This window comes from Brachyhypopomus gauderio, chromosome 5 (assembly GCF_052324685.1).
Source record: "Brachyhypopomus gauderio isolate BG-103 chromosome 5, BGAUD_0.2, whole genome shotgun sequence".
Lineage (NCBI taxonomy): Eukaryota > Metazoa > Chordata > Actinopteri > Gymnotiformes > Hypopomidae > Brachyhypopomus > Brachyhypopomus gauderio.
In genome coordinates, this window is record NC_135215.1 from 20,554,792 (window position 1) to 20,582,106 (window position 27,315).

Sequence of the window (27,315 nt, forward strand, 5' to 3'; positions counted from 1 at the left end):
ATGGCGGCTCCCACATACTCACCAGGTCAGATGGTGTGGCTCTCCGCCAAGGACCTCCACCTGAAGACTATGTGCCGCAAGTTAAACCCCCACTATGCGGGTCCTTTTGAGGTCCTGAGTCAGGTTAAACCTGTTACTTACAAGTTGAAGCTGCCGCCTTCTTACCGTATATCGCCCACCTTTCACGTCTCCTTGCTTAAGCCCGCACAGCCCTCCAGTTTGTCTCCCGACCAGCAGTCATCCCCGCCACCTCCGTTGGACATAGACGGTGGCCCGGCCTACTGGGTGAATGAGCTCCTGGATTCCCGCAGGCGGGGACGTGTGTTACAGTACTTGGTGGACTGGGAGGGGTATAGACCGGAGGAGCGTAGCTGGGTCGATACCCACAAGGTCCTGGACCCCACCATGATCCGTGATTTCCACGCTGCCCACCCGGATCGCCCTGCGCCGCAGCCCCAGGGCCGTCCCCATCGTCAAGTCTTTTGGGACCGCTGTTCACTGTTTTTTCCTTATTAAAACATAAGTCTTAAGCCTGCTTATGGATCCTTCTTCCCCCTCGGGTTCACCACCGTTACAGAATGTACCGATTTATTTTATCCAGTTCCTCCTTTGAACAAAATTTCTTAAGACCTTGTCTGCATTCTCTTGCTCTGTTTCCAGTTCTCATATGCTTTAAAAAATGCCTTTACATGTTTCTTAGCTGCTTCTTCGCGCATCTGCTTACCTCATTCAGTAGGTCGCCTTTCACGAGAACCAGAGACCCTTTCTTGCGTTACAGACTCTTCAACGAAGGCTCCCTCATCAGTGGGTTTACCCATTCCTTCCAACACTGACATCTTAAACTTCTAATTATGTAGTTCGTAATGATCTTTTTAAGCAATTAAACACATCGCAGGGTTGCCAACTTTTCAAGATCACTTCGAGTGAGATTTGAACCTGGGGGGGGGGGGGGGGGGTTGTAAAATGGATACAAATTAAGTATTGTATCACGATCGATCGATCGCCAATGGTTGGCGCCAGAGCGAGCTAGTAATTCATTGTAGTGTTCTGTCATTCGCGACAAACGAAACATTTGAGTTTCTAATGCACTAAACATTTGAGTGAACGAACTGAATCGAATCACTTCCTCGGCTGATTCGTTCCTTTTTCAGTTCAGTAATTGAGCTCAGCAGTGACCGTGCAGGCCGGCAGGGGAACTGCAGTGTGGTCTGTGAATCACCGAATCACCCGCGAATCTGGAGGCGGACACATTCATTGCGAGGGAACTGCGCATGCTCAGTGATTCGTTCAGTGATTCGTTCACTGTACTGAGGGCTCTCGTTCATTCTCTGATTCGTTCATGAACTGAAAGCTCTCGTTTATTCTGATTCGTTCATGAACTGAAAGTTCTCGTTCACTCTCTGATTCGTTCATGAACTGAAAGCTCTCGTTCACTCTCTGATTCGTTCATGAACTGACAGCTCTCGTTCACTCTCTGATTCGTTCATGAACTGAAAGCTCTCGTTCACTCTCTGATTCGTTCATGAACTGAGAGCTCTCATTCATTTTCTGATTCGTTCATGAACTGAAAGCTCTCGTTCATTTTCTGATTCGTTCACTGAACGTACTGTCACCCAGAGAACTGTTGCTAAGGAGGTGATTCACGTTTGCGCTGCCACTCACTCACATTTTCTTTTTGATTGCACATTTAAGTTGATACTTTCATCTGAATGTACAGTTTTTATCTTAGTGCAAAATAAATATTAAATTAAGAGCAACATTCAGTTGTAGGTTAGTTCATACTTATTTTTTGTATTATGTTACAGTGATCCTGCGACACTTTGCACTTCAGCTTTTGTGAATTCACTCTTTCACATATTAATGGGAAAAATTATTCACGGGTCTTCATTTTTTCGCCAGTTGTCTGTGAAATTTGATCGGTGGAAAAAATATATATTTTATGATTTTTTACATGACAAAATCCCAAAATGTATAAAATATATTATAAGTATTAATTCTAACAATTAACAAGGAGTGTTATAAAATAGTACGAATTAATGTAAAATATAAATGTGCCATATTTTGTTAATTGTGATTTTTACACCACAATCGAAATTTGTCCTCCGCTTTTAACCCATCTGTGCACTTAGAACACACACACTAGTGATTACTAGGGGGCTGTGGATCACACGTGCCCAGAGCGGTGGGCAGCCCTAGCCCGGCGCCCGGGGAGCAGTTGGGGTTAGGTGCCTTGCTCAAGGGCACCTCAGTCATGGCCTCAGGTCTGGGAATCGAACCCACAACCCTCCGGTCACAAGACCAGTTCCCTACCACCAGGTGAATTCCAGTAAATAGTGCATATTTACTCTCGGAAACGAGAACCAGCATCACTTGCCTGAGACGCTACTCGCCTACATGAGATTGTATACAACACGACTGGTTGCTCGCTGGACAAGCACACGTGCACAGAACAGTGTGGGGATGGTTATTAAGTGAATGGGAAAGGTTTATGTAAAGGTGTGGGGAGGGTTTATAAAGCCTTAATATAGTGTATAAATACTTAAATAATAAATATACCGTTTCTATTTTCGGTTATTGCGGGTAGTTCTGGAATCTCCAGAATGTGATAAAGGAGGGATTACTGTATTTGTAATGTAATTTATATTCCTATAATAAACCCAATTTTTTTATTTATAAGTTTTCTACAACACTCTCGTCTCCTGGTACATGAGGCCGTGAACTAAACTAAAACATGAACCGTTCAGCCGTGTATCAGTTAATGCTGGATACTTTATAAGGCTGGATAATTTGACTGTCTTCACATGCCACACATCCGATTTCTCACGCCGAAAAAAAAAATCTAGTTTATTTACCTCTGATCCACATCTATGATTCAATGAGTTACTACGCTCTGGCGCCAACCCCCCCAGTTCACTAAAAAGAATGAATCTTTTTAGTGAACTAATTCTAATGATTCAGTTCATCTAAAATAACTGTTTTGCCCATCACTAATTCATTGAATCATAGATGTGGATCAGAGGCAAACAAACTTTTGTGCAAATAAACTGCATTCAATTGCAACACGTTAGGCCTATGCAGGTTTGCTTAATTCAACTTACAAATGTTAAAGGTATTGTATCTACTCTGGTAATCAGACTGACGCTTCTTACTGATGTCCACAACCGTTTTATTTTCTGTATCAAGTTACGGAACACCGTGAAAAGAGAGAAAACACATTTCACATACATCATTTTAAGAAAACATTTTCTTGCACAAAGTTACACAAATTTCAATTTTTTCAATAGTTACCGTGTGCGCCTGTTTAGCCAGTAGTAGATCATTTCTCATCCTTCTCTTTGACTTTTCCGCTCACAATTTCCCGCGCGCGTTACCCAGACAGGAAATGACGTCTCTCCGCAAATTTATTATTTCACTGAGGTCTATGAATTGCATTTCTAATTTCTTCAATTTAATGGAACATAAAGGACAACAATCATAAATAAAATATAATAATCTTACAACATCTGGCATTGCCACGGTAACGCATTGCTGTATTTTGAGCGTCAGCTACACTTATCCTGACCGTATACATTTCAAACATGAACAAGTTACATTTGAAATAAACATTCATACGTTAAACATTTCAAGCATATTCGGTAACAATTCAATTTCAAACATTTTCTCAGGAAGTTCATTCGCAAACAAATGTATTACTTCTTGCTTGAATCAACTGAAAGACGCACTACGACAGTTCAGCTCAGGAATATCCGGTTAAAGTTATCTCACTGCATTACAACCATACCCACTTCTCGTGAACAAACCACAGCAGCCTCCGCCCTCCGACGCAAACGGGCTCCACAGACGACTCAGATGTAGCGTCGAGTTTTCACTGTAGCAACCCTTGGATCCCAAAGAGAGTCTCGACAGGCATTAAGTTTCCTTTATTTTTTGCTGATGACAACATTAACTTAATTCATTTATTTCGTCTCATAGCGCCGTGAAAACTGAATAAAATACATCAACATCAACAGTCACTACATACAAATCTCAAACACACCAACCATATACAAAGCCATACAAACTAGGACATACCTCACTGTGCTGACCAAGGACTGCAAGCACTGATTCCCTTACTCCGTCATTAGACACAGGCGTCAATATTTTCTTTGAAAGATGCAAACACTCTGCATCTAGGCTCAAACAGCTACATCTCATTACGCCCACCTGTGACTTTTCTACCTTTATAGGTTCTCCGCCCTGTGGCACAGAATCCACAGAATATAAATTCATCAACACACACAAAACCCAAATTAACTAATCCAATGGATTTAAACTCAGTGATGATTATGGTCCTTTACAGTAATATAAGTTTAGAAATGCAGGAGTGACATTGCCATCTACACTTCAGTTCTGTTGTACACTGTAAAAAATGTTTGTTAAATTTACGGTAATAAACTATAAAATAGCAACAGTAAAAGATCATAAAGTAGAAAACAGTATATCACTGTAACAGATGCAATAGTTTACTTTAAAAGAATAAACAGTATATAAAATTAATTTTTACAGTCATAATATGTAGAAAGCACACATTTTTAATGTTAATTTCAATATTTTAGGTAAAATATATTGGAAAATTCCGTAATGTAGTAAACAAGGAATTACCCTAAAAATAAAAAAAATATTCAGTCTAAATTACAGATTTTGCTGATGAGTAGCCTACATTTCAATTTAAGTGAAAACCATTCATCAATCAGCACAATCGTACGGAGTCCGTAAGGTGACATCATGTAAAAAATAAAATAACGCGTGGCTACGACTTACTAACGCGTGCGAAGATCATTAAGGCGTGGGAATGAGATACTAATGTCGCCTTTCACGCGCGGCAACAAAGTTAATTTTTTCACAGCAAAACAAGCAGATCCCAGGGTTGTTCGTGAACTGACTGGCAAGGAGGGGATGTACACTAACTGACTGCCCAAGGAAGATAAACCTGGCTTTATATAAAGTAATACTTAATTATCTCGTTCGCACGCGTTAGTAAGTCATGGCCACGCGTTAGTAAGGCGTTCGCACGCTAGTAAGAGATTTTTTAATTCAGTGCACATACAAGGCGCACTGCTGATTGTTGAGAAAATTTAAGGCTTTTCTGCTTAAAGTCTGTAAAATTGTGTAGCGTCGGTCCACTGGGGGCGGCGCTACTTCCCATGAGCCCCCGCGGCTCCGTTATTGATACGCGTTATGTGTAAGTGTTATGACATGCTGTTGTTGATTATGTATTTGATTATATGTTTTGTTAGTTTAAGTCTCCCTGTATTAGTTTATGTAGTTGTACATTGTCTGAGTCTACCTACCGTGTTTGTGTAATGTTACAGTGCTAATGACCTGCCCTCATGTTTCACGTATTGTGTTTAATATGCGTAATTACGTTTTCATGCGTGATTACGTTGCTAAGGCAAAAATAAAAGTGCCTTTAAAATGTGGCAACCAATGATCTATATTATAGATAATAATACAGATCATTGGTGGCAACAACTGGGAGGCCCTAGTAATGGCGGCCTGCCAGTAATTTACTGTGAAGTTAGACTTTACAATCAAATACTGTAAAATAATAATGGTTGTAATGTGTTCATCATAGAGATAAACAGTAAAACAGTTGTTTTAAAAATTATTCACCGTAAATAGGTTTATTTTAAAAAGTTGTTAATTTTACAGTGTATTATTGTAAGCTGTAAAGTCATTTTCCATGACTTCCATTGCTACGCAGATGATACTCAGTTGTATATATCTTCTAATCCAGATGATACCACCACAACTCTCAAGATTGAGAACTGCGTCCAGGATATTAAAAACTGGATGGCGTCTAATTTTCTTAAACTAAATTCTGACAAGACTGAGGTACTGATTCTTGGGCCTAAAGCTGTTAGAAGCAATTGGGCTGATATTCCCCTTACCCTAGATGGTTTTTCAGTAACACCAAAATCTACTGCAAAAAGTTTAGGTGTCACTATTGATTCTGATCTTTCATTTGACACACATGTATGCAATGTCACTAAGGCTGCCTTTTTCCATTTACGTAATATTGCCAAGCTGAGACACTTACTTTCTTTAGCTGATGCAGAGAAGCTAGTTCATGCTTTTGTCTCGTCGAGATTGGACTACTGTAATAGTCTTCTAATTGGATGCTCTAAACAGTCCATAAAGAAGCTACAACTTGTACAAAATGCCGCAGCTAGAGTCCTAACCAAGGCTAGGAAATTCGATCATATTAGTCCCACTCTCGCTGCACTACACTGGCTGCCGATTAAATATCGCATTGAATTTAAAGTTCTCCTGTTAACCTATAAGGCGTTAAATGGTCTTGCCCCACAATATCTGAGTGAACTCATTGATTACTACAACCCATCTCGCCCTTTGCGCTCCCAAAATGCTGGATTTCTCGTAGTTCCAAAAATTAGTAAAACTACAGCCGGAGGCAGAGCTTTCTCTTTTAAAGCCCCTCAATTATGGAATAGCCTTCCAGCTCCAATCCGAGACTCTGACACAGTTCCAATCTTTAAATCTAGACTTAAGACTCACCTGTTTAGTCAAGCCTTCAGCTAAAATTCCCCTTGTAAGGTGTAGGGGCTTGGGGGCCCCCAGACGTTGAGATTTCTGGTGATCTGAGATGTTGATGCTGTCATCCAGCTGTGTCTTGGCATCACTCTATTTGTGACTATGACTTGACTGGAAAGCAATGTCTCAGTGAGCCCTCATGCCTGTGGTCACCTCTGAACCTCTCCCTTTAGTTATGCTGCTATAGATTAGTCTGCCGGAGCCACATGCTGATCACTGGCACGTGAGCTACGTACATTTAAATCAACGGTGGTTTAAATTCATGTCCACTCAGTCTGTATTATCTATCTTCTTGCATGGCTCTACCCAAGACGATTGGATACAGGCACCTGCAGGCACCTGCAGGCACCTGGGGGATGGTCTGGCTGCCGGTGGATGTGCTGATACCGGGGTTCATCTGGGGAGTAACACTGCAGTCGGAGCCTACAATACCAGCATCACTGCTCCGACGCGGAATGAAAGCCTGGCATTCATCAACAGACATTTACAGTGACAATATCAAAACCCAGAACTTTCAATTCTACCTTTTACCTAGTCTGATTGTGTGAATTATGTGTGACTTGTGTATTTGTGTGTTAACGGGCCGCCCAATGGAGGATGGGTTCCCTTTTGAGTCTTGGTTCTCCCGAGGTTTCTTCCTATTCCTCACCATCATAGGGAGTTTTTCCTCGCCACTGTCGCCTTTGGCTTGCTCATTAGGGTTCTGGACCCATAGTATTGTTAACCTTGTAAACCCTGTAAAGCTGCTTTGCGACAACTTGAGTTGTTAAAAGCGCTATACAAATAAACTTTGATTGATTGATTGATTGATTTTCCGTAAAAAGAACAGTTCTAAATGATGAAATTTACGGTTGTCAAAAAAGATACCGTAGTGTTTTTTATATTGTCACCGTTTTTTTTACGGTAAAGTTCTGGCAACCACAGCTGCCAGTCTTTTACCGTAAATTTTACGGATTTTTTTTTACAGTGTAGCTGAACAGGTTCATGTTAATACTTGCACAGGGATTTAAAATTGGGTCTTAAGCCATTATTTCTTTGTTTTCGTTTTTAATTTTCTTTAAGCAGGCTTCTGCAGAAAGTCGTTCATCTGTGTCTTGCAGCTCTGGACCTTTAAGGGACATGAACTGAAGCTTTCAGGTTCACCACCTGACTAGTGCTCACATTAATCGCAGTATGATTTACTGTACGTATTGTTCGAACTGTGTACCTAATCACTTGACTTTTGGAATCAGTTACTGGTCAACAAACATCTGTTACAGTGTGTCTCACGTTCATTTATTTGATTCTGACATGAGTAAATTTGTCTCTTATTCATGCTGAGAAGATAAATACATTTTAATGTCTAAAGGACACCAGTGTTGGTTTTTATCATATGAAGCTGCACCCATTAGCTTGGTACTCATTAAAAGTTCAGGGTTGTCGTGTTTGTCATAAACTCAGCAAACTCCTCCCACACTGCCACGCCCAGATGTGTCCCCTCCTGAGAAACACATTGCTAAGTCCAATCTAACTCACCAGAAATCTAATAGATGCCTGTCTGACTGGGTTTCACATGTCTCACCCAATATATACAAATCTAGCAGGATATTGTGTCCTGTTTTATTTGCTCTGTTCTCAAACTCTATTTGTGTTATGGAAATATTACAGAAATGTAGTACTAACATAAAAATATATCTTTTTATTTATTTGTTACTCATACTTCCTGATTTATATACTGATTAAAGGTAAATTACTGCCTAAAATACTATCGGATGTCTTCTCTTGAATCAACAATCGTTAACTTAAAGAAGGTAGGTTAAGACAGTTCAGTGCGGCATTCCAAATAAAATCTTCAGTTTCCTCAGGAGTTAGTAGCAACCTTTGTACATATACACAAGGAAATGTAAAAAAATATATGCTTTTTTAATGGAGATCAGTCTCCAAATTCAGGCAAGCAAATGTTTAATCAGGAGTGCCCTTGTTGAGGGCGATTTGAAAGGAGAAAAAGGAAATGTGTGAATAAGTGTATGTACCCTTGCAGTCTGGAGAGGACTTCATCTGAGGCAGGTGTAACCCAGGTTAAAAAAGCTGGTTATGTTTAGCATGTCAGGCATTTCAATCCGGTTATTAGTTAATGTGTCAATGTGCGCAGGGAATGCTGCTGATCTGGACCCAGAACTTTCTTTGGGTTCTAGCTGTCGCCAGAAATTCTCAGATTTTCATGCTGGTGAGTGTATCTGTTAGTGTATCATTAGCTACTTATTCTAATCTAACTATTTTATGGGGGTTTATTGCCGTGATATCGGTGTTTTAGCCTCCATGTGTTTTAGATGATTTATGACCCTCATAACAGTAAGCTTAATCATAAGATCTGTTGAGCCTGAGAGCTTTAGTTTGTGCTTATTGGGGATTTTACAGCATGTGTATCCACAGGCCATGCCCTGTGTAAAGGAAATGCGTGTGCTTGTTGGGGGTTCTCACTGCACTAAGTTAAGAGTTAAATACTGTATATATGTGTAGATATTATATGTGTGTAATTGTGGTTAGAGTTGCCACTTATGTTCATAGTGAATTTAAACTTGGAAATAACTGAGATTTATGACCTATTATAGATCAGATTTTATTGCTGGATTGCAAATTGGACCATTTTCTGTCTTGGATGGTTTGAATTTTCTGTCTTGGAGTTTGAACCCAAGAAAGCTGTTCACAAATCCTGAGAACGTCAATAATCTGTGAAGCCTTCTTTACATTTTTTTAATTGTTTTACTTAAGAGACCTCTTCTCCATTGTGGTAGGACGAACACTCACTTTTCTTTTCCATAGTGGACCTCTAGCATATTCATCTACAGCCTGTGAAACACAAGGACATTGGTTCCACAATTTTAATTGTAACACTTTGATATCTTCTATATTATTGATTATACCTGTACTAAATAATTGAATTTGTATTTTGAATGTAATTTTATTTTGATAACTTGTTCATCTAAGGAGAAAAATACACATACATATTGATATTGAAGTACCTCTACCTGGGTAGTAGCATAATATTGTTAAAATTTATTCTCATTATTATTATTCATATTCATTTTCCACTTGGTTTCTATACATATATTTGTATTTTTTACTCTTTCTCTAATTAATTCATACACTTACTGGTGCTTACTAAAAGGAGGTCTCCAACCCTTCAAAAAACAAAGAAAAGTGGTGCACTCTGTCATCGGTTCGGTGGTGTTTGGGCTCCTGGAGTTTTTCTGATTGGCACATAGTTTTCTCTTCCATTTGTGTTATTTTCAGTATTTGGCCAGCTGGCACAAAGTTGTGCTCTAGTATAGGTTGCACAGACACACCTTGGTGCTCACAATAACACTCCAGCATCATGAGACTGGGCAGTCTGCAGCGTTTGGTCTTAGCTCTGGCTACCGTGACTGTGGTTCTGTATGTAGCTTCCATAAGGAATGAGATCTGGGCCTTTGAGAAACATCTGCACCAAGTCCAGCGGAACTTTTCTGCAAACAGCCAAGACATTTTGAGCAGACTGGAGAGATTGGAGGCTCAGGTACAGAATGTTGGTAAGTGAATGTGTGAAAGATTCTCTCAAGCAGCTTTGTAGGTTTAGTGTAGGATTCATTTGTAAATGGATAAATGCACTTGTTAATATTCCCCTCTGAAACTGATGACGATACTAAAGTAACCAATAAGATATTACAGAACAGAGTGCAAGAATAAAACTAATATGAATGAGGAATCTAAATATATCTATAGACAATATTTGACAGTAAGAATAGAAAAATACTGACAGTTAGAATAGAAAAATACCGTGTAGTATGGCTTGCACAGCTGATGTAGGGGACCTGTATCTGAAACAAACTAAGTTTGTGTACTAAGTTTTATAAAAAGTAAAACTGAACTTTGTTACCACTACTACTACTATTAATGTTGTTGTTGCTCTTTCACAGTATTTCATCTTTAATTTATAAAGTATGGGTAGTGTGTCACGTAGGGCAACGCCCCCTCTCGTAGCTGTCACTCTGGGTTCCCTCATGTCCGTGTTCCCTGCCTGTTTGTCCCGCCCTGCTCGTTGGTTTTGATGGATTCCTTGTTTGTTACCACGCCCCTGTGTCAGTCATCACCTGTCCCTAGTTTAGTCCTGTGTATATTAGTCCCTGTGTCTCCCAGGTCTAGTTGTCGGTCTTTTTGTTTTTCTCTGTGTTTTGCCTGTTCGCCCTAGTGCTGCTGTTCCGTGAGTCTTCCTTGTTGTGTTCGCTATGTCTGTCCGTATTTCGTGTCCTGACTGCCTACCCGTTATGACTCATGCCCGTCACTTCGACTCTGCCTATGGAATTTCCCTTAATAAATCTCGCTCTCCTCAGCGTTTGTGTCCGCCTCCCTGTTCTGCCCCGTGCAGAACGTTACATAGTGTAACAAGGTTGTTAATAACTGTGACTGATTATAATATACAAAAAATTGCTTGCTTGTTTGTTAACTATTGCAATTTGTTCATTTGGATCACATACCTCATTGAAAAGTTAGATCAGATTAGGGATATTTTCACTAAGCTAATAAACAAACTTGTTGAACATGCTTGCTATATCTGCCATACCTCATTTCTTACTAGATATTCCTCTACCTGTTTCTCAGTGGAGACATCCCATCTTAAACAGGGAGATGTGTCTATGGTCAAGGGAGACCCTGCACTGCACAGAGAGGGGAGAGCATCTAGGAACCTGTTCCCCAACTCAGACCTCTTTAAGGACTGGCATCCTGATCTTACCGAGGACCAACAGCATGAAGCGGAGCGGTTGTTCCAGAGATACGGATACAATGCCTTCCTCAGTGACAAAATGCCATTAAACAGAAAGTTGCCCGAAACCAGAGACCACAGGTGAGTATCGTTTCAATTTGTGCAATTCAAATTCAGTCCGTGAGTTGACCTTCTCTACAAGAAAATAGAGGTTTAAGTCAATGAGGCAATTTCAGTTAGGTGCCCATGTCTGAGTAAACTCACAAACTCAGTAAACAGAATTTGGGTTTAATCTCTAGGTGTTTAACAAAAGAATATCCTCCTGACCTCCCAACGCTCAGTGTGGTTCTGATATATCTAGATGAGGCTCTGTCTGTGATTAAAAGAGCCATTTACAGCATCATCAACAGAACTCCTGCCCACTTACTGCAGGATATCATTTTGGTGGATGATCACAGCTCCAATGGTATGTTGATACAGTATTTCAAAAACGTCTCTCTTCTTTGTCATAGATGCAACTGTTTTTGTGACCATGACCTGTTACATATTACACACACACACACACACACACACACACACACACACACACACACACACACACACACACACACAGTACTTGGCCTGCTCCCAATCACTTGATTACTGATCCTGTAGTTTGTTTTCCCCTCAATTAAAATTAAGGTTATATATATATAAATTAATTTTTTTAATCACGTCCCACCCGCGATTAAAAATAATTAATCGAATTAGAAGCTTTGTAATTAATTAATCAAAATAAAAAATTAAAGGCATTTTAATTGCATTTCAGTATTTAACATGAGAAATATTAATTTAAGTTTGAATGATTAATGAATCAATGAACATAATCATAAACTTCAACATCTTGTTTATTTTTCCACCTACTACACAGACCAATAGATGAGTGCAGAAAACAGAGCAAACAGTTTTCAGAACACTGGAAATTCCGACCAAAAATTTTGTTTAATTTTGGGAGTTTTGCTCAGGATATTGGAAGAATAAGAAGAACTGAAGTAAATTAGAAGATGTTTTTAATACCATTTTAAATGGTAGGCCTATACTTTTTCTTTAATTTCCCAGGCCTCTGCCACATGCATCTCCATAGTGCCTAGAAGTGGTCTTCTGCATGATCAAAGCAAATGACTGGATCTTCCATTCAACATCTATAATATGAGCTGTCACACCAAGATAATTCTTGTTGCTAGCTGAGGTCCAGTGATCCCTAGTCAGAGCCACATTCAGAGCGCTCTTCACAATAACCTGTTTTACTTCCCTTTCCTCATCATACAGCTGCTGGATTTTCTTCGACATTGTCTTTCTGGATGGCAATTTGTAACTTGCATCAGGTGACGCAATGTGCAGCGCTTCTTGTAACCCTTTATTTTCGACCACAGTGAGCGAACAACTCTGCAAATATGATGTGTCAAGTTTAAACGCCTCCGCCGCTTGCGCGAGGTGTGCGGAGTCGCGCGCTACGGTCACTCGCGAAAGTTTAATTCAGTCTTAATGGTCAAATGAAAGCAATTTTAAAACATTTCCTCACTTAAAAAAAACCCGGGACGCCCTGGACTGGATGTGAAATACGGACATGTCCCGGGAAATACGGACGTTTGGTCACCCTATCGTACTAGATCATACGAAGTCTCCAGGTTTGCTTCATGGAAAATTCATTTTTAGGAACGTAAAGTGTAACAGGTGTTGTGCCGAATTTCGACGCGCATATAGACGTTTCAGACGATAATCGCGATTTCCGTTGTTTCTATGCACAAATAAGGACAAATTTTTAATGATCTACCACAGGAAACGATGCAGCATTATCTATATCCAAATAAAGACACTGATTCACGGTGTGACGGGCAGGGTGAGCAACTTAAAAAGGAAGCGATCACGCCAAGTCTCAGGGAAAGAGGATGGTTTAATAGAAAGTGTGCAAACCAAAAACCCATGCATTGTTCCAAATGTAGGAAGTAATAACCAGCAGTCAACTGGTACAAAGACAAGACATATATAGACGAACAAACGACCCTCAGGTGAGACCGATCACGGGTCCCGCCCACCTGAGGGACGAACATCATGTGACCAAAAACAGGACACCTGCCGCTGTAAACGGGGGCGACCGGCAGGGGGCCCCCCCACAACGTCACACACGGGTGTTAAATATTTTAATAAAATGTAATGTACGAGGTTGGTTGTTACCGTAGCACTCAGGAGGAGGGAATGCCTTTCAAACTAAGAATTACGAGAACAGTAACACACTTGATATACCGAAGTTCACCTCCGACTACGTGACCTCGCCGTTTGACTTTGTTCTACGTCGTTACGGACAACCGTGCATCTTATATATTTTAATGACAACGTGACTTATTTCATTTTTAATAGGATAAAATATAAAAAAGACAAATATTACCTAAATATATCTTATTATGTGGCTAGGACAAACCTAGAGTGCTCAGTGAACTAAGTTATAATCACAGCACTCGAACCCACCCCGATTAACAGGGGAGTATAAATTTGGCAACAACAGTACACCTGCCGAAATCCTACTCCCCTCTTGATCTCAGGTTTGCAGTGTCTGACTGACATGTCTTTTGTTTTGGTGACTTATCTAGATGTGTAGGTTATACCATAAAAAGCACATGTCTCTATGTTAAACAGGGGCAGCGTTAGTAAGGGGAGTAGGATTTTGGCAGCTTGATTGTTACGCCTGCCGAAATCTTACTCCCCTCATGATCTCAGGTTTGCAGTGTCTGACTGACATGTCAAGCTGCCAAAATCCTACTCCCCTTACTAACCCAGCCCCTGTTTAACATAGAGACTTGTGCTTTTTATGGTATGGACTACACATCTAGATAAGTCACCAAAACAAAAGACATGTCAGTCAGACATTGCAAACCTGAGATCATGAGGGGAGTAGGATTTCAGCAGGCGTAACAATCAAGCTGCCAAAATCCTACTCCCCTTACTAACTCCCCCCCTGTTTAACATAGAGACATGTGATTTTTATGGTATTACCTACACATCTAGATAAGTCACCAAAACAAAAGACGTGTCAGTCAGATACTGCAAACCTGAGATCAAGAGGGGAGTAGGATTTCGGCAGGTGTACTGTTGTTGCCAAATTTATACTCCCCAGTTAATCGGGGTGGGTTCGAGTGCTGTGATTATAACTTAGTTCACTTAGCACTCTAGGTTTGTCCTAGCTACATAATAAGATAGATATATTTAGGTAATATTTGTCTTTTTTATATTTTATCCTATTAAAAATGAAATAAGTCACGTTGTCATTAAAATATATAAGATGCACGGTTGTCCGTAACGACGTAGAACAAAGTCAAACGGCGAGTAAAACTCAGTTTACATGCTACTGTGAAACAGAACCCCCACGTTCCGCCATGTTTGAAAACGCTGGGAAGCTGGTGGGGTGGGCGTGGCTTGGTCCCAGAGGCGGTTTCAGAGCTCCGGAATAAGTGACCAATGGAGATGGCAGAGGAACGCCTTCATCTAAGCCCCTCCCACACGTGAAATGTGTTCCAAAAGTCAGAAGCAAAAAACGAAGCAGAAGCAAAGAGAGATTCCAGAAGCAAAAGACCTTACTGGGAAAATCCAAAAAAACAAAAATAATGGAACCAAAAACTTGTCAAAATGCAAACGAAAATAAGTTTCAAATAACCAATTATATTAAAAAAATATACTTTTGATATATTTTTTTCTGTTTTGCATTCATAACATATACTTTCTGCTCTTGGATTTACTTTTGCTTTTGTGGAACTATTGAAACAAAAATCACTCCATAAAAACCGGCTTTTGAAAAATTCACCCCCAAATTACGTCCGTGAGGTTAAATGTACTAAATGTTGGCTTACATTTCAAATATCATGTTTAACTGAATAAACATGTTATCAACCCCTTTTAATGTACAGTATGTAGGCTTACAAATTCATGTTTAACTGAATAAACCGTTGAACACGAGTAGCCTACATTTTATTGAGCATGTTTTTTTTTTCTTCAAGTATCAAAGTAGAACAGCTTTCTCAAGCAGTCATTGATGCATTTTGGAAACAGGAGATGAGGCCCTGGTATAATGCACCCTCTGTATTAAGAAACCCTATCTCAAAGACTGACTTTTAGTCATTATTTGGGTAGCACGCATATGAGCCATTTTAATATAGATTTATCTAGATTAATCTAGATTAATTTCAAGATTTCAGTGAGATTAATCTAGATTTTAAAAAAATATCTATGCCCACCCCTAATATATATATATATATATATATATATATATATATATATATATATATATATATATATATATATATATATATATACACACTACCGTTCAAAAGTTTGGGGTCACCTAGACAATTTTGTGTTTTCCCTGAAATCTCATATTTTTATTTATCAAATGAGTTGCAAAATGAATAGAAATATAGTCCAGACATTGTCAAGGTAGAAATAATGTTTTTTTTTTATTTGAAATAATTTTCTACTTTAAACTTTGCTTTCGTCAAGGAATGCTCCCTTAGCAGCAATTACAGCATTGCAGACCTTTGGCATTCTAGCTGTTAATTTGCTGAGGTAATCTGGAGAAATTTCACCCCATGTTTCCAGAAGCCGCTCCCACAAGTTTGATTGGGTTAATGGACACTTTTTTCGTACCATACGGTCAAGCTGCTCCTACAACAGCTCAATGGGGTTGAGATCTGGTGACTGCGCTGGCCACTCCATTACCGATAAAACACCAGCTGCCTGCTTCTTCTTTAAATAGTTTGTGCATAATTTGGAGTTGTGCTTTGGGTCATTGTCCTGTTGCAGGATGAAATTGGCTCCAATCAAGCGCTATCCACAGGGTATGGCATGGTGTTGCAAAATGGAGTGATAGCCTTCCTTATTCAAAATCCCTTTTACCTTGTTCAAATCTCCCACTTTACCAGCATCAAAGCAACCCCAGACCATCACATTACCTCCACCATGTTTGACAGATGGTGTCAGGCACTCTTCCAGCATCTTTTCAGTTGTTCTGCGTCTCACAAATGTTCGTCTGTGTGATCCAAACACCTCAAACTTTGATTCATCTGTCCATAACACTTTTTTCCAATCTTCCTCTGTCCAATGTCTGTGTTCTTTTGCCCATATTAATCTTTTTCTTTTATTAGCCAGATATGGCTTTTTCTTTGCCACTCTGCCCTGAAGGCCAGCATCCCGGAGTCGCCTCTTCACTGTAGATGTTGACACTGGCGTTTTGCGGGTACTATTTAATGAAGCTGCCAGTTGAGGACCTGTGAGGCGTCGATTTCTCAAACTGGAGACTCTAATGTACTTGTCTTCTTGCTCAGTTGTGCAGCGGGGCCTTCTACTTCTCCTTCTACTCTGGTTAGTGCCTGTCTGTGCTCTCCTCTGAAGGGAGTAGTACACACCATTGTAGGAAATCTTCAGTTTCTTGGCAATGTCTCGCATGGAATAGACTTCCTTTCTCAGAACAAGAATAGACTGTCGAGTTTCAATTGAAAGTTTTTTTTCTGGCCATTTTGTGAGTTTAATCGAACCAACAATTGTAATGCTCCAGATTCTCAACTAACTCAACGGAAGGTCAGTTTTATAGCTTCTCTAATCAGCAAAAAAGTTTTCAGCTGTGCTAACCTACTTGCACAAGGGTTTTCAAGGGTTTTCTAAATATCCAATAGCCTCCTTACAGAGATAGCAAACACAATGTACCATTAGAACACTGGAGTGATGGTTGTTGGAAATGGGTCTCCATACATCTATGTAGATATTGCATTAAAAACCAGATGTTTACAGCTAGAATTGTCATTTACCACATTCATAATGTATAGAGTGTATTTTTGATGCATTTAATGTTAGCTAAATTGAAAAAAAAAACTGCTTTTCTTTCAAAAATAAGAACATTTCTAAGTGACCCCAAACTTTTGAACGGTAGTGTATATAACATTATAAAAACTGGTTTGCCTCCAGTTTGTCAATCTTTTGGAGCACTTTTTTCTCAAAGATGCAAGTTGTGCTACAAACATCAGAAGGGCACATTTATAAGAAAGCTCAGAATATCTTTTTTTTACACACAGAGGATTTGCGTGGGAAACTGAATGCTTTCATCAGTGGCATCCATGAAACTTGGCCGGGCCTGGTGAAAAGAGTGAGGCACACAGAACAGCTGGGGTTGGCGCAAGCACGCATCTCAGGCTGGGAGTTTGCCACGGGAGACGTGGTCGCTATCTTAGACGCCCACATCGAGGTCTGTGTTCAGTGGTAAGTCAAGCATCAATTGGTCAGAGGAACCAAGTGGCTTTTGTCTTAATGTAAACCTGAGGACTGGCTACGTGAAGTATGCACTCTATGCAGCCTCCTTCTGCCTTGAATGAATTGTTCAATTTATATAGCACCTTTCAGAATACCCAAGGCGCTTTACAATTTTAACACAAGTACACGTCTCAGACAACCAATCACACACACACACACACACACACACACACACACACACACACACACACACACACACACACACACACACACACACACACACACACACGAGAAGCAGCAGCCAATTGCTCACAGCGTACTCTCTACCGGGATCCACAGCTCCCTGGGGGACTGAATGGGGTGCAGGAAGGGGAGAGAGGACAGACCCTAGTGGCAGAGCACCATCCACCACTGGGCACACAAGCACATATTCAGACACTACTTTTTATTGAACAAAGAGACACAGACACACACTCAGGGAGAATTTGTCAGGGACTGCCAATTTACCTAACCTCCATGTTTTGGACTGTGGGAGGAAACCACCGCAAACACAGGGAGAACATGGAAACTCCACTCAGATAGGGACTTGAACCCAAGACCACAGTGCTGAGAGGCAAACGTGCTAACCACCAAGCCACCGTGTTGCCTTGCAGGGCAGAGCCGTTGCTGGCCCGCATCAAAGCTGACCGCAGGGTGGTACTGAGCCCAGTATTTGATAAGGTGAATTTCTACAATCTGGAAGTGACACCATATGTAAGTGCAGCGCATGGTTTTACCTGGGAACTGTGGTGTCATTACGAGGAGTTCCGACAGGAGTGGTACACACGAAATGACCCATCCCTGCCTGGCAAGTGAGTAAGGCCCATTGTCATGGATCCGACTTTCCAGACATTCTCTTTGTTCTTTCAATCTTTGAAAATTTGTTGTTTATATTTTTCTTAAAATATGTGTAAGTAATCATATGATCATATTATATAAAATGATCACCACCTGTGTAAAACCACCATTATTCTGACTGATTTTTGACAACCATAATGCTCTAAAATATCATATTTTGATAAACCATTCATAAATAGAATTTATTTTTAAAATCTATATGAAATATATATATCAGTTATAATACTTAAAAATCTGTAAGAAAATTCTTCCTCTCGTTTGAGCAGGAGCCCCTCTGTGATGGGCATTGTTGTGGTTGATCGTAACTTCTTTGGAGAGATTGGAACACTTGATGGAGGAATGAAAATATATGGTGGGGAAAATGTGGAGCTAGGTATCCGGGTGAGCTGCTTACTGCATCAGTCTATCTAAAGTCACAGTCTGCCTCTCACTCCTCACTGGGGCTGTCCCTCTGTGTGTGTGTGTGTGTGTGTGTGTGTGTGTGTGTGTGTGTGTGTGTGTGTGTGTGTGTGTGTGTGTGTATTCATGTGCCTCTTAATTTGTGTGTGTGTGTGTGTGTGTTAGCTTTATGTTTTACTCTCGGTTCTCATTAGCATCTATGTATTTAAGTGTCTATCTTTATACAGAGCAGTCTCGAATTGTTGAGTGTTGCACATGTTTATAATAAACGCCTGGGTGCTGGACAACTCTCACCTCAGCAGGTTAGGGCAAACAGCTAATGGGCTTGGAGGAACACAAGTCTAAAAGGCTGATGCAAGTCTGAATACTATTAGGGCACAAAGACATGCTGGTGTAGCAAGATACTCATATTAATAGAAAGCTTTTAAATTGTGACAACATTCTATAAACAAATGTGACAATAAGGTCTTCATGAGAAAAAATTTATACAATCCAAGGCCCTCTCATCTGGAGTTGAAATTCACATCTATTCTATGCACTGAGTAAAATCTGATTAGATTGTTTACATGTTCTGAAGTGCCTTAAAGTGCTTTCTGACTCTTTGATGCTTTAGTATTGTGTGTGTTTTTAATCCAGGTGTGGCTGTGTGGAGGGAGTGTGGAGATTATACCATGCTCCAAAGTGGCTCATATTGAGAGGGCTCATAAACCATACCAGCGTGACTTGGAAGATGTCATGAAGAGGAACGCCCTCCGAGTGGCAGAGGTCTGGATGGACGAGTATAAAATAAATGTGCACTTGGCTTGGAACATCCCACCAAAGGTACCGTCAGCCAGGACACATAAAACCTCAAATATAGCCTTCATTTAATGTAACCTTCAGGTAATCTAGCCCATAATGCATTGAAGCCCTGATTTGCCATTTGGGCATTTTATCTTTAGAGAAGGAAAGCGTTAAATCTTCTATTAGAATCTCTGCTGTGAGTCTTAACAGGTTCTTTACTCTGCCTTGTTCCACCTTGTTCCAAGGACCATGGTATAGACATTGGAGACGTATCTGAGAGAAAGAAACTGAAGGAGACTCTGCAGTGCAAGCCGTTTAAGTGGTATTTGGAGAACGTTTATCCACAGCTACATTCACCAGATAATGTGGTTGGGTATGGCGTGGTGAGTGCTCTTTCTAATGTGGGTTACAAACCATAATAACAAAGAAATACTATATGCCCCTTGTGTAAATGGTCAATTTTGTGTACACAAGAAACCTGTGTGCACCAGCAGGTAGAACTCTTTTCTTCTTAAGTAAACATGAAGTGCATTATAGTTGATGGCAGTTTAACAAGTAATAAATCACTACATTTGCAAATATAATGTGTCTTCATGTTTAGAAAAGGTGGTGGTTTGTGATTTGGGAATAACAAACTAACAAATTTCTTGTATTCAATTCCCCTTTAATCAAAAATACAGCTGGTTAACAGTCTGAAGAAAGATGCATGTATTGATCGGGGGCCATACTCAGGCAACACCCCTATCTTATATGGATGTCATTACAAGCATACACAGGTCTGGAAAATGTTCTCCTATCTGTCTTCAACATTCTTATGATTGTATCTTATAGCAGCTGCATTGGACTTCCATTGTCTGAGCATTCCTTTCCATTCTGAATTACTGCAGGTTTTTTACTATAGAGCAAGTGGAGAGATCGTTCATGGGTTGATGACCATCGGAAACAAGAAGTGTTTGGTGGACCCTGGTACAGGGAGACTCCCTCTGTTACAGGAGTGTTCAGAAGCAAAAAAGCAACAGCTTTACATGTACTGGGAATTTAAACAGGTGAACATGCTATGACTGCACAAACATTACCACCTGATGATCATTTAGTGTTAAATAATGGTCCATCACCATAACAACCTCCTTAATTGTGCCGTGTGTCAAAATGTAAATTGTGTGCTAATTATTTTCAGGGCCAAGCAATAATGAACAGAGACAGTAGCCGCTGTCTGGAAATTGCCATAATTCCAGATGGTAACTTTGAACTCTATGTTCAGGATTGCAGCGGACAGAGCTGGAGAATACAGCATGTATACAAAGACTTTTGAAACCTTGATGATGGAATTTAGTGAAATGGCCATGATATGTTCTTAGACTTTAGAAAATATAGCCTGACGTTTTAAAGACTTTAAAAAACATTTTACCCACAATGTTCCACAGTGCCAAGAGAGGTAAACAGCTCTCATTCAAGTTTTCACATCAGCTTGCAGTCCCTATGATGAATTCTCCAATACAAATTTGTCCCACTTTTGTTGCCATATGAACATGGCTTTGTCCTGTAGGTCTGCTGGCAAGGAGCTATACCTGTACATAAACAATAATATCAGTTTCCCCTAGAACCTAAGATGAATACAAAGTGTTTTCCTGAGGAACTCAGAGGCATTTCATCCCTGTAGAGCAGGGGTGTCAAACTCATTTTCACCGCGGGCCACATCAGAATAATCGTTGCCCACAGAGGGCCATATGTAACTTATACTACTTCTTATTGTTAAATAACTCAGAATGTATTACTTATTCAAGTTACAATAGTACATATATATTTGCATAGATGTAAAAAAAAATGTTTGCTTGTTGCTCTGTTATAACATAAATCCTTTTAATTTAGGATTTAACATAATCCTGTTAGGTTATGAAACCCACATTACTCCATCAATCAACGATCAAACTATCCAAGTGAATAAAGAAAAATAACACCAAAGATATCATATCACATTTACTTTGTTCAAAAACGCTCCCTCTCTATAAGACTGAAGCGCGGAGATTTCAGACACAACATAGCTAGTTTTTACTGCCACATCGTTTTTGTTGTTATGCACATATTTTGTCGCGATCGCAGTTTGCCTTTTAATTCTTTGGCAATTTGTTGTTTTCCTTGATGCCTAATTTTGGCATAGCCTACTTAGCTCCGTGTTTGGTCTCAAAATACTGACGTGGATTGTATTTTTTGACAACTACCACCGCTTCATAACACAAAAGACATACCGGTTTTACTCCTTGAAGCACAAACATGTCTTCGCTTTCCCCTCTTTTTTGAAACCAGAGACTTGAAACACCCTTACATCTGCATCGATTGTTCTCTACCTGGACATTTTGGAATCATCATTTGTATTTCTCAATTTCACTTATTGGGAAAATCGCATGGATATGGAAACACTGCAGTGTCGAGATTCCGTCACTTCGCGGGTAACAGAATTGGGGGAAATGTAGTTTTTGGTCACTGCACGTATTTGACTTTTTTTTTTAAGACAATTGGGGCTTTAAAGCTCTGTTTAGATCTGCTTTTAGTTAAGAAACTCTAATGGTAAATTATTTTATAATGTTATCACACTATTTTACTTAATTACATTCTATGTCTGTTCTAATTATTTTAATAGTTTTCCATCTTATTTACTTTATTACATTATTTTGTCTATTATTTTAATAATTTGTCATTTTATTACATTATTTTATTGTGTTTACTAATTAATTTCTTTTAATGTTTTTTCTTATCTTTGCTCCATTTTAATGGGTTTTTTAAGCACTTTGAGTTGCGTGTTTGTATGAAAGGTGCTATACAAATAAAGGTTATTATTATTATTATTATTGTTATTATTATTATTATTATTATTATTATTTGAATTCAAGACAAAACCTCCCACCTGATTGAATTCATGGCCAGTTCCTTAAGCGTGCCCACAGTAGCACTCAAGCCTCCAATTACAACAAAGACCTCATAGAAGTCATAGGAGAGTCCAGAAGTTCCAAACAAGGTCGGATCATCTGAGCTCACCACCATGGGATGCCCCTCTGCCATTAACACTGCAGCAGGGTGATTTCGCAGATCTGAGACCAGTTTCAGCACCTACAATACACACAGGTGTTAGTTAACCTAGTCTATTCAAAAGAGTATTTTTTTCAGAGGAAGATTTTAAAGCTAGTTTCATAGAACCAAAATGAGTAAGTGCTACAGGAACGTGTATGGCAGGCAAACCCATGCAAATGGCAATGGAAATGCATGTTACATCAAAAGTGGTTTCAATAGAGGTTTCAAGTGGATTTACAATACAAAAGTTGAAAAGTCTTGTACCTGGTTGGATATAGGGCACACCTCCACAGGTACCCCTCTCTTTCTGGAAAGTTCTTTTGCTAGGGGGTGGTGAGCCAAGGCAAAACCGTGCCCAATGCGGGTCGTGTTGAATAGTAGTGCATCCAGAATATTCCTGTCCACGTCTGTTCCATATGAGTCTACATGAACATTCAACAGGGTTTTGCCAGGGTGTACAATGTCCACTGTCAGATTCCACAGCAGAAAATGTTTCACAGTTCATTGGTTAAATTTGAACTTTTTCTTTGTAGTCTATTTGTGTGCTTGTTGAGTCAACATTGGACATTTTGGGCATTTGTTTATATATTTATTTGGGCATTGCTGTCACGTATGGCTACACCCCCCTCTCCCCGCTGTCACTCCAATGTCTCTGTTATCGTGGTTCTGTCATTCCTTGCCCGTTTATCCCGCCCCGCTCGTTTGTCTTCGTGATTCCTTGTTTGTTACCATGACCCGTGTTATTACCGTCACCTGTCCCTCGTTAAATGTCATTGTATTTAAGTCCCAGTATTCCCCTAGTCTAGTTATCCGTGGTTTTGTTTGGTCGTATCCGTCGGTGTGCGTTTTCTGTCAGCCTGTTTTATCCCTGGTGTGTAAGTCCTCCCTGTTCTTGTGTTATTATGTCAGTTCGTGTTTCTTGTTCGGATTGCCTGCCTGCTATGACCCCTGCTTGTTTGTACGACTTTGAGTTTGGTATTCCCGGCATTAAATCTCGCTCATCTCAGCATTTGTGTCCGTCTCCTCGCTCCGTGGCGCAAGCCCCGTTACAATTGCGCATTTGTTTATTATGACATATGTGTGTTAGATGAGACTCACCAGTTTCACCTGCATGAAAAAAGTAGGAAAGATTGGTTTTAACCTCTGTGGGGAGTGATAGGGCCTCTTGAAAATACCAAATGGGTTTTCCACTATCCTCTCGGCCCACCTAGAACAAAACATTACTTCAAACTAAGAGTACAAATTTAGTAAACAATTTAATTGCAAGTAGTATTGCATCTCACCAGATCAAAGCCAGCGATTATGTCTGGATATCGTTTCTGCAGCTCCAAGGTTTCTTTTAGTGCTACTTCCACCTGAGACAAACTGAGAGCCCTTTTCAGGGAACCAGAACAGGAAGACTATGAGTGTGTGTTGGTCATCTGTTAGCTGAGAAAAACTCACTTCTTATGAGCTTACGGGAAGAAGATTAGATTTTGTCATAGTTGTTTACAGCATTTATGCCAACTGAGTATCTGCCTTTATTAGTTATGTCATGCTTATGGTCAACTGGTTTTAATTCAATTGTCAGCATTGTTTTGTGAGAACTATTCTTAATAACAAAAAATTTACCAATAAATTAATTAATTAACCAATTAAAGCAGGACAAAAGTGTAAACACTATACACATTTTTGTCAGTTTTTAAACAGTCTCCATAATACACTTGCAACTTTTGACAGAACTGATTTAGTCTTAGTTTAGTATTTCTTTATGTTCTCAGCATTCGGCAGACACTCTCAGAATGACTTTCGTTTATTTATTAGTTTTACAGCATATATAACCTTGGTGTTACTAGCACTTTATGCTATCTGTTCTACCAAGTGTACTAGAGGAGCACATATTACACAACTCTGTGTCTTATTAGCATTGATAGTGCTATATGATTCTACATTAGACCCTTCTCAGTTAGACCAAGTTCAAGCTTAACTTAAGACACTTATGTCTACAAATTTCATGCAGGCTTACCTATGGGCAGTTACAATTATCCGAATTCCAACAAAGTCTGGATGTTCTAGCCTGAACTGTTCGGTTATGTTTCTGTAGGTCTGGAGAGACCATTCTTTGTCCCGGACAGTGCCATCAAGCTCATATATCTGAAGTAGAACATTTTGTTGTTGAGGGATTTGAATAACTGAAAGAAGAGTGGATGTTTAGATTCTTCTCACTGGACATTTCTCAAACAAGTTCACCCATATTTCAAAAACATCCACAAATCCCTTTTTCATTCTGAGGGTGTCTTCATTTTAACCTCAGTGATGACTCTATACTAAAAGTATACCAACAGCACTGTGTCTGCTAACAAGCTTTTGACTTGACAAGCTTAGTTCTACTTGATCAAATGCAGACCAAACAAACACAGTCCCTGCTCAGACCAAACATAGAACCTGGAAATTTAGGATGAAAACTAGCAGTATGATTTGGTCGTGTACCAGCCAGTCAGTATCGGTCAGGGAAAGATTATTTAAATCATAGACCTTTGATCATTATCTTTTGGCACTTTCTGGCCTCATCTATCCATTACAGTCAGATCAAGATTAAAGCTTCTGTCACAGAAATGTTTGTTAAAAATAAAAAAAACTGGAGCAGCTGCCTTTTGAAAGAAACAGCCCAAGATGAAACAATGGGAAAGTTCTCAGACCTTGGATAGGCCAGCCCTCAGCTCCAAGTATAAGATGTTGTCATCATAGAGCTGCTGAAGCCCTTGGTAGATGTAATCCTTGAAAACGGGAGCATAGGTTATCAGGCCAGAGATGGCCACAAACGTCTGCTCAAACCGATTCCACACTACATCCTGTGTAGGGTATGCCATGTCCGGGTCCTCGGTGAACAGTGTGAGGTTCCTCATCAAACTGAGAAGGAAGGTTGGCAAAGCTGACATTTCATGAAATTTTGGAGTTTTTGTGTTGCAGAATGATATACAAGTTCCTCACAGCCGTGTACGGCATAGGCCTGCTTGCTCTTTATAACTTATTTAAATGAAGCGTATGCAGTAGGCTACTAAACCTGAGCTGGTGTTATTAAACACAGGAACAGTGATCTAAGATAAATGTTTACAATCCTCTTTAGCAGAGATTCTAGTGCAAAACTTCTTAAATATGAACTTTAATGTTAAAGGGTCTTTAATGTCTTAATTGACATGAATGGACTGATTACACACACATCAGGCTTAGCAATATCAATGATGGGATGCACTCAAGTGGGTCACCTCTGGTCAAAAGCTGCCACGTCGCTGATAGTGGCCCGCAGCTGCTCCATCAGGCTCCATGCAGAACAGCCCCAGCGTGGGAAGGGCCGCTGGGGGGAGAACAAGAACTGCACTGACCCCCCCCATGTGAAGCACACATAGCAATGGGGCCTATACGTCACATTCAGCACAAGCCAGTCCGCACCCACTTGAGCGGAGTGGTGCAAGTGTAGGACCGCCCCTTAAAGAAACAGGAAGGTTCAATTGTGTGAGGGGCCGGTATGGAGCAGAGGTAGAACAAATCAAACATAGAGCAAACATGGACCCTGTCAATTTAGGATGAAGTAGTGCTATGGTTGTGCCACACACCAGTAATTGATCATTAATCCAGTCAGGATAAACGAATCACAATACGTCTATCAATACCTTTTGGCATTTTCTGCAGCAGTTTAAACACGGGGCTCTGCTGGATATAAGGCTTTGCTTTGAAGAAGTGCATAGCTGTGGGGAAATGGGGCGCCGTCATCTCCTGCTCTTTCAGCTTATGCAAGAGCGAATCCAGTCGCTGCTCCGCTGCCGTGAGCTCCACACCGCCCCCTACCTGCCAGGAGGATTCCTGCTGCAGTAGCTGGTCTCTCTGACGAGGGTCTGGTATACTTATACTCTTGTTCACAGAGGTGAATGTCAAGAAGGTCATAAGTACTTTCATGCTGCATATTGTGTAAGGAAATCTCTTCATGTTCCGTGCTGATATCAATAAGAATGGCAGAATGTCTGTATAGGGGAGAGAAAGGTCTAGTGAGCTGTGATTCAGCGCTCCACATTCTTAAACACATACACTTGAAGAGCACAGCCTTTTCCTGCGCTCACTGATAAGGTAATAATCAAGTCTTTTAAATGTTGAATTAGCTGTGCTAGTGCAAGGAAAATGTCAAACTATTCAGTGCTGTTGAAACACTATCTCACTGTCGGAAGCACAAAATGCTAGTAAATATGAAACAGACCTTGATTGAAAGATGAACAGGATAGTATCATAAATTGACGTTACTGTTGGGGTTCAGAACAGGGACCACAATACAGCTCACAATATATTTCCTTTGCAGAGAAATGTCCATGTAATTTTTTTTTCATCAACAACTATACAAATATATGAATCATGCTAACACACTTACCTGGGTGTCGTGTTTTCTACAAAAAAACAAATACAAAAATCGCTGAATTTCTCTTCAGTCCCAAAGCTTGCTTAGCTTCATTCCCAGGAGGATGTGAACTAAAACTCAATTTCCCACGAATAGCCATGCGATTGTGTCTTGGACTTTCCCCATGATCAACTGCATGCTAGGACAGCTGAACTGAGCAATTCAT

At 40.0% G+C, this 27,315-nt stretch overlaps 2 protein-coding genes across 2 annotated transcripts; one reads left to right on the top strand and one right to left on the bottom strand.

The window, feature by feature from the left end:
• LOC143513940 (putative polypeptide N-acetylgalactosaminyltransferase 8) lies at positions 1 to 20,972 on the top strand. The gene is made up of 11 exons (XM_077004622.1): positions 1 to 477; positions 11,232 to 11,452; positions 11,611 to 11,777; positions 17,407 to 17,590; positions 18,235 to 18,432; positions 18,745 to 18,859; positions 19,514 to 19,699; positions 19,906 to 20,043; positions 20,341 to 20,436; positions 20,548 to 20,706; positions 20,838 to 20,972. The coding sequence occupies exons 1-11, from the start codon at positions 1 to 3 to the stop codon at positions 20,970 to 20,972; spliced, it is 2,076 nt and encodes a 691-aa protein (XP_076860737.1).
• On the bottom strand, positions 20,294 to 27,315 carry ada2b (adenosine deaminase 2b). The gene is made up of 10 exons (XM_077006365.1): positions 27,123 to 27,315; positions 26,377 to 26,724; positions 25,972 to 26,191; positions 25,405 to 25,615; positions 24,732 to 24,859; positions 24,010 to 24,100; positions 23,825 to 23,933; positions 22,991 to 23,148; positions 22,563 to 22,765; positions 20,294 to 21,228 (listed from the first exon to the last, which is right to left on the bottom strand). Exons 2-10 carry the CDS (start codon positions 26,687 to 26,689, stop codon positions 21,138 to 21,140), a joined length of 1,524 nt encoding a protein of 507 aa, XP_076862480.1. The 5' UTR covers positions 26,690 to 26,724; positions 27,123 to 27,315; the 3' UTR covers positions 20,294 to 21,137.